The sequence below is a fragment of the Phyllopteryx taeniolatus genome, chromosome 6, assembly GCF_024500385.1.
Source record: "Phyllopteryx taeniolatus isolate TA_2022b chromosome 6, UOR_Ptae_1.2, whole genome shotgun sequence".
NCBI lineage: Eukaryota > Metazoa > Chordata > Actinopteri > Syngnathiformes > Syngnathidae > Phyllopteryx > Phyllopteryx taeniolatus.
This window is the reverse complement of record NC_084507.1, coordinates 12,786,623-12,799,382: the sequence shown is the minus strand read 5'-3', so window position 1 is coordinate 12,799,382 and position 12,760 is coordinate 12,786,623. Positions and strand designations below refer to the sequence as shown.

The 12,760-nt window shown below is 41.8% G+C and overlaps 2 protein-coding genes across 2 annotated transcripts in view; one reads left to right on the top strand and one right to left on the bottom strand.

Annotated features, from left to right (window-relative positions):
• The first annotated feature begins 342 nt into the window (after positions 1 to 342).
• Positions 343 to 8,899, top strand: mecr (mitochondrial trans-2-enoyl-CoA reductase). Its single transcript, XM_061776705.1, is given in 11 exon segments — positions 343 to 543; positions 545 to 627; positions 2,289 to 2,386; positions 4,146 to 4,277; positions 4,359 to 4,502; positions 5,224 to 5,326; positions 5,510 to 5,612; positions 6,127 to 6,200; positions 6,274 to 6,334; positions 6,422 to 6,494; positions 8,216 to 8,899. Coding segments are annotated over 11 exon segments (1,125 nt in total). The 5' UTR covers positions 343 to 447; the 3' UTR covers positions 8,374 to 8,899.
• smpdl3b (sphingomyelin phosphodiesterase acid like 3B) overlaps positions 8,523 to 12,760 on the bottom strand; it is a 12,869-nt gene continuing 8,631 nt past the window's right edge. Inside the window, exons 6-8 of the mRNA XM_061776704.1 lie at positions 12,404 to 12,584; positions 11,667 to 11,800; positions 8,523 to 11,294 (exon numbers count right to left, since the gene is read on the bottom strand). Of these exons, the coding sequence (XP_061632688.1) occupies positions 10,923 to 11,294; positions 11,667 to 11,800; positions 12,404 to 12,584 (687 nt within the window). The 3' untranslated portion in view covers positions 8,523 to 10,922. The remainder of the gene's footprint in view (positions 11,295 to 11,666; positions 11,801 to 12,403; positions 12,585 to 12,760) is intronic.

Genomic DNA, 12,760 nt, shown 5'->3' with positions numbered 1-12,760 from the left:
CCGGGGTTCAAATGCCGGCCCCGCCTGTGTGAAGTTTGCATGTTCTCCCCGTGCCTGCGTGGGTTTTCTCCGGGAACTCCGGTTTCCTCCCACATCCCAAAAACATGCACGGTAGGTTAATTGAAGACTGTAAATTGCCCGAAGGTGTGAATGTGAGTGCGAATGGTTGTTTGTTTATATGTGCCCTGTGATTGGTTGGCGACCAGAAGATGAATGAAAATTAATGAATATATATATATATATTACAGTTTACATATATATTGTATTTATTACGGTATACGTACAGTACTGAATTCTTGGACTTATTATGACATGTGTCCACTCGGGGGCGCGGTGGTCTGTTGCCCTACTGATTTATATAATTCCAACATGGCCGCGTCCTGTTAGTGAGGTTAGCCAAACGAGCCTTCACAATCTCCCGAACATTGTGTCTGTCTTCTCGTCACAATGTGGCCACAACTTGGCACCGTTTGTTCTACAAACATGTTAGTTTGCAGAAGAAGCTTGTTGGCTGCCGCTCTTTTCAAACGTCGCCGAGGAGCAGGCCCAGGCTAATCACGTTCGTCACCTGAGCCGTTGCAAAGCTCTGGTGTATGCAAACCACGGAGATCCTTCTCATGTCATTCAGTAAGGCTCTGACAACTGCTTCATTGTCTATTTATCGCTGGTTTCTGGAGGAATTTGTAATAATTCCCGTGTTGCCCGTACATGAGAGGGTACAGCGTAATATCATCATATTCCTAAAAAGTATGTTTCTTGTAAACCAGTGAAACCTGTTGCATAAAATAAAACATTCCAAAATGAAATGTTCATAACCCAACAATTGTAAAAGATTAAATGCAAATGTATTGTAACAGTAGGCTCCTTAAAAGTTGAATACTGAACTGTAACTGTACTTGAATTTGTATCTCCCTTCCTTTTCTTGGCATTAGTTTATATTTTTTTTCTTTCTGATGTGTTTTATTATTTTATCCGTATTTAGTGATTCTTTCATGATCACTAGAGGAGCCACGCTTTGACAATCACTGCACTATGGGATTTAAGTCGTTACGAGAATACAGTAAGTAGTGTATTTTTTAGATAAAGGTAATAATTTTACCAGAATAAAGTTGAATATGGGTCATATTTGATTCGTCCAACCCTACACTGTGTGCAGAATTATTAGGCATTATTTTGTATTAATCACCAACCAACAGTGCTTTAGGTTAACCCATAATGTTAATAAACCTCAAACAAGAATGTTTAAAGGTCAATTTAGACCTTCCTAGAGTGACTCTCTAGCGTGGACGTAGAATGAAAGTATCAATTTCATTTAAAAAAACAAAGCACCTTGCTTGTGTCGTACGAGTGATGATCGTTTAAATTTACCTCGGCAGACCACCCAATTTTGTGTGGATGTAGAGAAGCTGAGATTGAGGAGGTAATTTGTGCTACGCTAAATTTATACACGCCAAAATAGTAAGCGCATTAACCCTGTTATTCTGATACAACAAAGTTGAAGGAGGAGGAAGAGGATTTTACAGCTGGGACAAAGGTCAACTGTATTGAAAATACTTTTTGTTTTTTTCCAGGGACGTACGCCATCCTGCCCGACCTCCCGGCCGTTGGTGGCAATGAGGGGGTGGCCCAGGTGGTAGTTTTGCTGTTTGGCGCAACCCTGTTACAGATACTCAGGCATCTGAAAAACATATTTCAAAAATATTGCCGACTTAATCGTTTACAATTAAATACAAAAACTTAAATTTGATTTGAAGACTAGCTAAAAAAAATTATTTTTGTATTTACAGTAACAAGGTTGCAAATTAGAGTGGAGGAAACTCCATCCATCCATCCATCCATCCATTTTCTGTACCGCATTATCCTCACAAGGGTTACGGGCGTGCTGGAGGCTATCCCAGCTATCTTCGGGCGAGAGGTGGGGTACACCCTGAACTGGTTCCCAGCCAACCGTAGGGCACATATAAACAAACAAACCATTCACTCTCACATTCACACCTAAGGGCAATTTAGAGTCTTCAATCAACCTACATGCATGTTTTTGGGACGTGGGAGGAAACCAGAGTGCCTGGAGAAAACCCACCCAGGCACGGGGAGAACATGCAAACTCCACACAGGCGGGGCCGGGATTTGAACCCCGGTCCTCAGAACTGTGAGGCAGTTGTGCTAACCAGTTGCCCACCGTGCCGCCAGTGGAGGAAACTATTTGAGGAATTACATTATATTCTTATGACCATCCTTTACCTACTACCTTGGTTTTGAATAGAATGTGAGTACTTTGTTCCTGTCAGGTTGGAGAATGTGGATCTTCCCCCAGTGGGTCCAAAGGATGTCCTGGTTAAAATCATGGCCGCTCCCATCAACCCGTCGGACATCAACATGATCCAAGGTAACAATAATCCGATGAACTGTACAGTGAACCTCAGATATTTGTAAATACCAAAAATGAGTTACGAGTAATTAATGCCCACACAAAGAAGTTTGTACAGCACATTATTCCTGTGCCTAGATGAGACGACAGGATTTTAGCCCCGCTATTGGCCCGATTAGCTATCGCGGGCGATTTCCCAGATCGAGCCTGACATATTTAGTCAGGTATGGCAAAATTTCTCATAGTGTGACATAATCCACAACCAACTATTTGGCCCTACCGAAGCCCTACGACTCCAAAATGAAAAGTCTAGCATGTTTGATATTTTGGATAGCTTCCGTGTAGTGTGACATATCAATGACAAGTCTCCGACAGAGCACCTTGACATCGACCAATAGGATTGCATATTGTGACCGGCACATCGCCCCCCTTACTTGGAGTTCTCAACATACTTGGTTGCCGTTGTCAACATTTATTCACGTGCACAAACCAAAGTTTACTGAGACTTTAGAGCATGATTCGACAGAAAGCCGCCATGTTTACATACAACTGTTAGCGCTAGCACTAGTTTGCTAGGCTACATAACAATTTGTTTCCTCTTTGCGAGCTGTATCGTATTGAAAGTACATGAACATACCCCAAGCAATTCTTGAATGGACAGTCCAATATCTCAATCTCCTGAACACAGGTCATGACCACCACACATTTTTGTCATTTTGTTCTCCCCCCCCCCCCCCCCCCCCCCCGCACAATCCATTGGTGCAATCCATTGTTGTTGTTGTCGCGTTGGTAACGGGTGTATCTGTCATGTTGACCAGTGGCATGTTTTCTGCTTCCACCTCCCTGACAGTGTTTGATTTGACAAAATACAGCCCAGTGATCTTAATAGATGAGATACGGTGGTATCAGAATATACGTCGTGTAATGTTGCATCTGTCTGACCGAGATACGGCAAGATTTTATGGCAGTAGTTTGACAGTGCAATTGTGAAAGACCGAATTTATCTTGTAGTCTGATCCAGGCATTAGACAACGCTATAGTCTGACTAAATGAAGCTTCTCCCCTCAGTTCAGCATAGATGCTTGAAACCATGATTCCCAAAGATGACGGAGAAGCGATATACATGGCTTTTCCCTGAGCACAAACTCAGTGAACAGATGTTTTTTTTAGCGAGTTACAGAGGATAAATTCCCCCCAAAAATATGTGAATGGGTGAACTCCAAACCCTGAATATGTGGGGGTTTGCCGTAATATTGGTTAAAAGATGTCTCAATAATAGGATTTTTTCTCGCACTGTTGGAACCTGTCTTAAAAAAAAAAAAATTCTAGTAATTTTTTTACTTGAATGAAAAAAAGAGACATTGTTTGGCATGAGCACAAAAACAGCAAAACAGAGGATAGGTTGCCCTTCAAAATCAGCAAATTTTCAAACACTGAACTGCGACTATGCGGATTTTCACTGTGTAATATAAACAGGCCATTAACTAATGTACGATTAATTAACGGACTGATTAAGATCAGAATGCCAGCAAGTGTTGAAACCATTTAAACTTAAAAAGATGATAGTTTAAATTTACCCAGGCAGACCACCCTGTGGTATGGAAGACTGGATGTAGAGAAGCTGAGATTGAGGAGGTAATTTGTGCTATGCTAAATTTATACACGCCAAAATAGTAGGTGCATTAACCCTCTTATTCTGATAATACAAAGGAGGAAAATGATTTTACAGCTGGGACAAAGGTCAACTGTATTGAAAATACTTTTTGTTTTTTTCCAGGGACGTACGCTATCCTGCCCGACCTCCCGGCCGTTGGTGGCAATGAGGGGGTGGCCCAGGTGGTGGAGGTGGGCGGAAAGGTTACATCTCTCCAAATAGGAGACTGGGTCATCCCGAGAGATTCTGGTTTGGGTAAATTAACTCGTTTGACCTGCAAACTGGCATGAGTCCATGCGCGACATGTTTGTGCTGTGTATGTGTTTGCGTGTGCAGGGACGTGGAGGACGGCAGCCGTGCTGGATGAAGATTACTTGATCTCAGTGCCCGGTGACATCCCCCTGTTGGCTGCTGCCACACTGGGGGTGAACCCCTGCACTGCCTTCAGGATGCTGGCCGACTTTGAGGACCTCGAGCCAGGTAGATGACCACTTACGGTATAGGTATTGTAATTTCATCTTGAAAATCTTCTTCTTGTATTGAAAATATGACTTCATTGTCATACATAAATTGTACCTAAATAAATGTTAGAAAACATTCATTCATTTTCCGGGTCGTGGGCGTGCTGGAACCTATCTCAGCTATCTTTGGGTAAGAGGCGGGGTACACCCTGAACTGGTCGCCAGCCAATTGCAGGGCACATATAAACAAACAACCACTTGCACTCAGATTCACACCTACGGACAATTTAGTCCGCAATTTACCTACCATGCATGTTTTTGGGATGTTGGAGGAAACTGGAGTAAACCCACGCAGGCAAGGGGAGAACATGCAAACTCCACATAGGCGAGGCCGGACTTAAACCCGGATCCTCAGAACTGTGAGGGAGATATGCTAACCAGTCATCTACCGTGCCGCCTTTTCGAAAACAAACGGTTCTAATAGATTAAATACAACTCTATTGTACTTAAACGTTAAATGCAACTGAGCTGTACTTAACAAATGTACTACACTGGATTAAAAAAGTTAAAAAAGTTAAGCCTGAGTTTGAATGTTTAATTTAGTGATTCTATGTGTACCACTAGAGGGAGCCCTTGTACCACTAGCGGCAATATCTGGCCATGTAAACCTGTTCTCTCGCCGCTCGGTGTAAGTAATTTCACTTCATTTTAGTTTTAGTCGACAGTGGTTCACTTTGCAGGTGATTCGGTGATCCAGAATGCAGCCAACAGTGGCGTGGGGCAAGCGGTTATTCAGATTGCAGCAGCGAGGGGGATAAACACCATCAATGTGCTCCGAGACAGGTACAACCACACTTTATTGACTAGTACTTACGTCGCATTCTGATGATATGTTAGGCTTCATTTTCATGCTGCAGATGTCAGATCTTGTCAAAGGGGCTACAGTCATTGACTGCTATAGAGTTGTCTGTTCTAGAGTCTCTATGCATGACACTGGTGCACTTCCTTGTGTCTTCTCTTCCAAAGGCCGGAGTTCACTCAGCTCAGTGACAGGCTGAAAGCCCTCGGAGCAAGTCACGTGATCAAGGAGGACGCACTGAGGAGGCCCGAGATGAAGGAACTCTTTAAGGTGCACCTTGTGAAAATTGTACATGCCTTTATTTTATGTAGTGTCTGTCCTCATTATGGTCGCTAGGGTGAGCTGGAGCCTATCCCTGCTTACTTTGGAGAAGAGAAGCGCGTACAGTGGACCCCCGCTATTCGCGAGGGATAGGGACCGGGCCAGACCGCGAATTGAGAAAATCTGTGGATAATTGACGCCCGTTATAATTGAATTAAAGAAAAGAAAAAAAGAAATTAACATTTTTTTTAAACCCCCAAATTCTTGTATAAGCGTGAATAAACCACCAAATAGCGTTTTCAAGGTTGTTTCATCCTGAAACAAGAAGAAACAAAAAGAAAAATGAAAAAAAACCATCAGCGACTAGGTGAATGCGCCGGACATCGAGTATGCGGGGGTCCACTGTACGACCTGAATTGTTCGCCAGCCAATCAAAGAGCACCTATAGGCAAACAACGGATGGCGTTATTTCTTAAGTTTTGAAAAAAAATACACTGTATAATTTTTGGTCTTTTTTTCCCAGACATGTCCAAAGCCTAAATTGGCTTTGAATGCCGTTGGAGGAAAGAGTGCCACCGAGCTGCTCCGTCATCTCCAGTTAGTGATCTGCACGATCTCGAGCAGAAGGGAGAAATAAGGTTGAGTAATAATGCAGCCATGCTTCCTGCAGGGTTGGAGGGTCCATGGTGACCTACGGGGGGATGTCCAAACAACCTGTGACTGTCCCTGTGGTATGCTGTATCGCCACCTCTCAGATTTAACATTTTAGTTTTAGTTTAACAAATGAGTTTTTTCTTCTCAAATTTCTTCTTCCCCAGAGTGCTCTTATTTTTAAGGATGTGAAAGTGTGTGGCTTCTGGGTGACGCAGTGGAAGAGACAACACTCACACGGTCAGTCGGCATGTGTACATTATATAATAATGTTGCTGAGTTTGTTTTAAAGAGGACATACTATGGAAAATTCAATTTTTGATTGCTTGCATTCAAATTCAGGCCATGCAACCCATAAGATTTATTTGAAAATATTCCATATTGCAGATTTTCTTTTGCCATTTATTATTGCAAAATCCACAGGAGACGACAGATAAATGTATACACTTTTTAATTTATAATTAATTTACAAAAAATTGCCTTGCTGATTGGTCTTTAAAAAAATGCTTTTTTAGATAGTCTATCTTTTCTACACTAGTACATTTTGTAATATTTTTGTTAGGCGTTAAAGGGGTCTAAATTACTTTAACTCAATTATAAATCATTATTGTAGTTTACAATAGGCGGCACAGTGGACAACTGGTTAGCACAAATGCCTCACAGTTCTGAGGACGGGGGTTCAAATCCAGCCCCGCCTGTGTGGAGTTTGCATGTTCTCCCCGTGCCTGCATGGGTTTTCTCCGGGTAGTATGGTTTCCTCCCACATCCCAAAAACATGCATGGTAGGTTGATTGAAGACTCTAAATTACCTGTAGGTGTGAATGTGAGTGCAAATGGTTGTTTGTTTATATGGTCCCTGCGATAGCCTGGTGAGCAGTTCAGGGTGTAACCCGCCTCTCGCTCAAAGACAGCTGGGAACAATGTTCCCTCTAATTTTTCATGTGTCTGGGCAGACACACAAGCTCCTTGAGCGCACTGAGGACCACTGTGAGCAACATCAGATGTGCCCGCTGTGGCCACACACCAGTATGACACCTGTTCAAAACCTTGGATCATAGCAACTTGCATGGCTTATTTAAAGAACGAAATTACAGCAACAATTTTCATTGGTTAACTTTTAATATAATTGATTTGGCCCACTTGCTTTAACCACAGAAGTCCTGAATTAAAAATTTTTTGCGCAGCATAGATTTTCTTGTACGCTGAGTACGTGCTAGCAGTGCGCGATTGCGCAGGCGCGCAGCTTCGAGGGAACATTGGCTGGGAAAGACTCCAGCACGCACGCAACCCTAGTGAGGAGAAGCGGTACAGAAAATGGATGGATAGTTTACGATACAGTAATAACATTACATAAAATAACTATAATAAATAATTACATTATTATCATCATAGTTTATAATAATACAATAAAATAGATCATAAATAAATGACGTATTATTACAGTTTACAGAAATCAAATAAATTAACTGATATGTCAATAGACTGGTGCCTTGAGAAACGGGTGACCTGACTTACGAATTTTTCAAGATTTGAGCTGTGGTTTGGCAAATTTCTTTGCTTTGACTTGCGGGCTAAAATTTAACATACAAGGGCTGTATGGTGGCAGTGAACTCAACTGACTTCCCAACAAGCAGCAGTTTGCCAGATAGTGAATACGTATTAAAAAAAAGCCTTCAAGCTGTTTATTGTCTCTCCCAGTTAAAGTTTACCCCGCAAACTAAACATTAAACAAAGGTAATTACACGTTGTATTTAAAGCAACCAGATAGCTTTCCATTACGAAAGTTTGTTTATCTTAATGCTAATAAACAAGGCAAAACACCATAGGCATGCTAACGAATAGCATCAGTGTCACGGTGTTATAACCCTTTGAGAAATGAAAATGTGTCTACTGCCTGTTTTGATTAGTGTAGTTCACGTGGCGATTATATTGAAAAGTATTTTTGGATGTTGTGGATCCAGGAGCATTCAGGGTCATGCTGGATGAGTTGTGCGCCCTCCTCCGCCAGGGAAAGCTTAGCGCTCCCGCCTGCACCGAGGTGGCTCTGGACGACTACCGCCGAGCTCTGGATGGCGCCGTACAGCCTTTCACCTCCGCCAAGCAGATCCTGATCACGTGAAGACTCCTTCCACGCAACATTTAATGTCAACGATCAGGTTTAAAGTTCACTATGTAGAATCATGACCCTCTAGACTTCGGAGTGGCTTTACTGGCTGACTTTAATGAGCTGTTAAGTCTTTACAAGTAATAAGAGGCATCATCCAGAACTGAATCATTCAGGTTTTTATCATATGTCGTAATACAATATAGCATTACACACAGTACAGCAGTACAGTTAAAAATAACCTGTGTATTATTTGTTGGCTGTATTAAACCGCAAAACATACATTTATTCACTGGAAATGAGTAATTGAACAATATCATTCACTGTTGTATGAAAGCCACACAGGTAATATATGAAGCCAGAGGTTGTTGTTTCTTACCTTAATTATGATTACGATGTGATTAAATCATCATATCTACTTGTCACGTTATTTAGCTAACATTAAAATGCAAACATTAAGTCATTCAAAGGCTACAATGTGTATTTGAAGCTGATGAGGTCAACATATGGGCTCATACAGTAAATAAAAAAAGTCTAAACATCCCTGTTCAAATTCCAGGTTTTTGGTATTTAAGAAACACAAGATAAATCATTCAAAACTTTTTCCACGTGAAAAAGTATTTGCCCCATTTGAAGTCTCAATCTTTTCCATAGTTTCCCTACTTTAAGATAGTCAAACAAATATAAATATTACACAAAGATAAACAAAGTAAACATAAAATGCAATCTTTAAATGATTTTATTTCATTAAGGGAAAAAAACTATTCAAAACTACCTAACTCTATGTGAAGAAGTAATTGCCCCCTTGTTAAATCATGAATTAACTGTGGCTAATCACATTTTAAGGAAAGCTGAGTTCATTTCCACTGACCACACCCAAGCCACGATACCTGCTCAGTCAAGAAATCACTTAAAATAGAACCAGTCTGACAAAATTAAGTTAGTGGCTGGGGGGGCATGTGCCCTTTCACTTTTTCACTTTTGTTCCCCTATGTGTATGGCAAAAAGTGCCCTTACAGCGGGCAAACGTACCCATCCATCCATTTTCCATGCTGCTTATCCTCACTAGAGTTGCGAGCGTGCTGGAGCCCATCCCAGCTATCTTCGGGCGAGAGGCGGGGTACAGCCTGAACTGGTTGCCAGCCAATCACAGGGCACATATAAACAAACAACCATTCGCACTCATCGTGACACCTATGGACAATTTAGAGTAACACCCCCCGCCCCCCAATTCAACTTCCAAACGGCTTAAAAAAATAAGGGTTATGGAGTGGTCTAGTCAAAATCCGGACTTGAATCCGATTGAAATGCAGTGGCTTGACCTTGAAAAGCCTGTTCATGCTAAAAAACCCTCTAGTGTTTCTGGATTAAATAAATTCTGCAAGGAAGAGGGGGCCAAACTATCCCCACAGAGATGTGAAAGACTAATTGCCAGTTATAGAAAATGCTTGATTTCAGTTGTTGCTGCTGGGGGTGGCTCAACCAGTTACAAAAATGCCAAACATTAAGTCATTTAGTATTTAGTTTCCGGGCCATTATTTTTTCACACCGGGCCAGGTAGCTTTGAATATTGTTTTGTCCCCTTAATAAATAAAATCACAATGTAAAATCTGCATTTTATGTTTGCTTCGGTTATCTTTGTCTAATATTTAATATATATATATATTTTTGGATGATCTTAAACATCAAAGTGGGGAAACTATACTGTGCAAAAAATAAGAATTTGAGAAGGGGGCAAATACTTTTTCAAGGCACTGTCTGACCCGATACAATTCAATTGGAGAAAAAAAAAGATTTTTGAGAGGGGAAGTAAAAAATAAACAACTGAGATAATTGAAGAAGTTAGTTGTACTGTTATTCAAAATCAGAATTCTTGCTGTGCTATAATTGCTGCAATGTTTATAAGTTTGCTTGAGAATGTCAAACAAGAAACAACTACTAAACGTGACTAAACAAATGAGTTAATACTCTATCCTTTTAAAAGCAATAGGATTTTTGCTTTCAAATATTGTATATGAATAGTCCTAAATACTTGAAAAATCGTGATTGGTAGCTGACAGAACCTTTCCTATTTGAATTTAACACATAATGTTTGGGTCTATTTTGACTGATTTCAACAACACCACCAACAAAAAGAGCCTAATATTTGTTCTTTCACCTGGAAAAATTATGACTTTCCCTAAAGTGACCCAATTGTCACAAAATTTTAAATCTTTAAAAATCTCATTCTTTTGTACTGGTGCTACAAAGTTTGTGAACACTGAGGCTGTTCTGTAACAAATTTGACACACGAGATAAGCGCCTGCAAAAACAAGCCTTTGCAAAAAAATACGCTTTCCCTTTTTTCCAAAGTATTGATTTTGGATCAATTGACCATTTATTCATGTCAGACAGGCTATTAATACATTGGGAGAAGATCTGTACTTCATAATTTGATATAGACAATTATTATGAGGACATTCTTCAAAACTGACCAGGGCCATACTGGATTGTGTGCGCATGGAAAATGAACAGTATGTAAGATTAAAAATTATTAGGATTCCTCCGCCCATCTGGATGACTAACTACTCTTGAGCAAAAACAAACAAAATGCTCACAGCCATGCCGAGGATGCTCAGCAGGCTTCCGCTGAGGCTGGCCCCCGCTGCTTTTGTAGCCAGGCAGCGCTCGTACCTGTGGAAGTCAACCTCACGCGTGGCGCACACGTGGTCCACGCGGCATCCTTCGTCGCACCCGCTCAGGTCAAAGTTGACCGAGTTGAAGCGGTAGTACTGCTGCAGGCGGCAGCTGTCCTCAGAGATGCCCTCCAAGACCTGGTGCATGGAGGCCGGGGAGGCGTCTGCCACCTGAAAGCTCTCGGTCAGCCGGTACTCCTTCTCCCAGCGGTCCCGGCCTGCGTTGGCGTGTGTCAGGTTCAGGTAGTAAGTCACCACGTCCTGAAGACAAAAAAACAATAAACATTTATTAGCGTGTTTATTTGAGGATGCCTTTAAACCAGGGGTGTCAAACATGCGGGTCAAGCCGGCCTGCAGGATGAATTTCAAAGTGAAAAAATACTTTGTGTATGTGAATAACTAACTATTGCATGTTTCGTACAAGAGATAGATTAGTAAATTAGTGGTTTACAGACAACTAATGTCAAACATTTTTGAGCAGCAGTATGTGTTGAGGCCGACTCTTGAGCTGGGCCAGCTTCATTTGACTCTGCCGAGGCAACAAATGTGCTCCAAAACTGCCCCGTGACAAAATGGCCAAAATCCCTGGAACTAAATGAGTTTCACACCCCTGCGTAAACCATTGTGCCGTACTTGGACCAGGAGGGTTTGGGTGTCGTATTCGAAGATGCGAATGCCAGGATTGTTAGCGCCGTTCTTGACCCCGGGGAGCGTAGTCTCCCACGGTGTCACCCCCGGGCTAAGGAACATGGTGCTGATGGGAGAGTCTGCAGGAAAAGGAGGACACAAAATTAGGTAAACCTCAGATGAGAGCCAACTTCTTTCACCACAATTACCTGGATCTAGCCTACCCCAATGCAAGTAATAATAATAATAATAATTAATGTTATTTCAAGATACCTTTCAAGTCACTCAAGAACATAAAATCTCGAGGTTATTGATGGCCTTAAAGTGCAAATCAGTATTTTATATTGGATGCGGTATTGGACAGGAAACCAGTGGAATTGTTGCAACGCTTGGAGTGATGTGGTGAGTGAAGGGGGCCCTTGTGATAATCCAGGTGGCAGAGTTCTGGAGAAACTGTAGTTTTTGTAGTGACTTGTGGGTGAGACCAAACAGGACAGAGTTGCAATAATCCAAGCGGGAAGTGACGAGGCTATGAATAAACTGACACTTTTTGTAAATTTAATAACTTAAAGAAAGCCAAATCACACTTTTGACTGATGCTGTCAGAAAGAAATTTAATATTTTTTTGAATGTGTGAGGAAGAAAGCCCATATTTGACCCAGAATTTCAGAACTGTGAGGCATACACACACATTCGTAGTCCACCGTGCTGCCCACTTTGTAACATACAAACACAAAAGTTACCCTTAGAGTCGTAGAACATGCGGAAGGCGTCGGTGTGGTGGTGGCCAAAGAACTGTCCCATGATGATGGCATGGTGCTTCTGAATCAGCTCCAGGTAGCGTGTGTTAAACTGCGGCCTGTACCAATGCTTACCCCTCTTCTTCTCAAACGTCCCCGGGGGGACGTGGCCGATGATGTACACCTGCAGAACAAACAAAGCCAGGAAATTAATGTCTATGGGCTGTACTGCAACATCGTCAAGTTGATGAAAGTTGTTCTGTGGGGGGGGGGGGGAGACAGACAATATTTTTAGGGGGTACTCTAAATTGTCCATAGGTGTGAATGTGAGTCACCCAAAGTCAGCTGGGATAGGCTCCA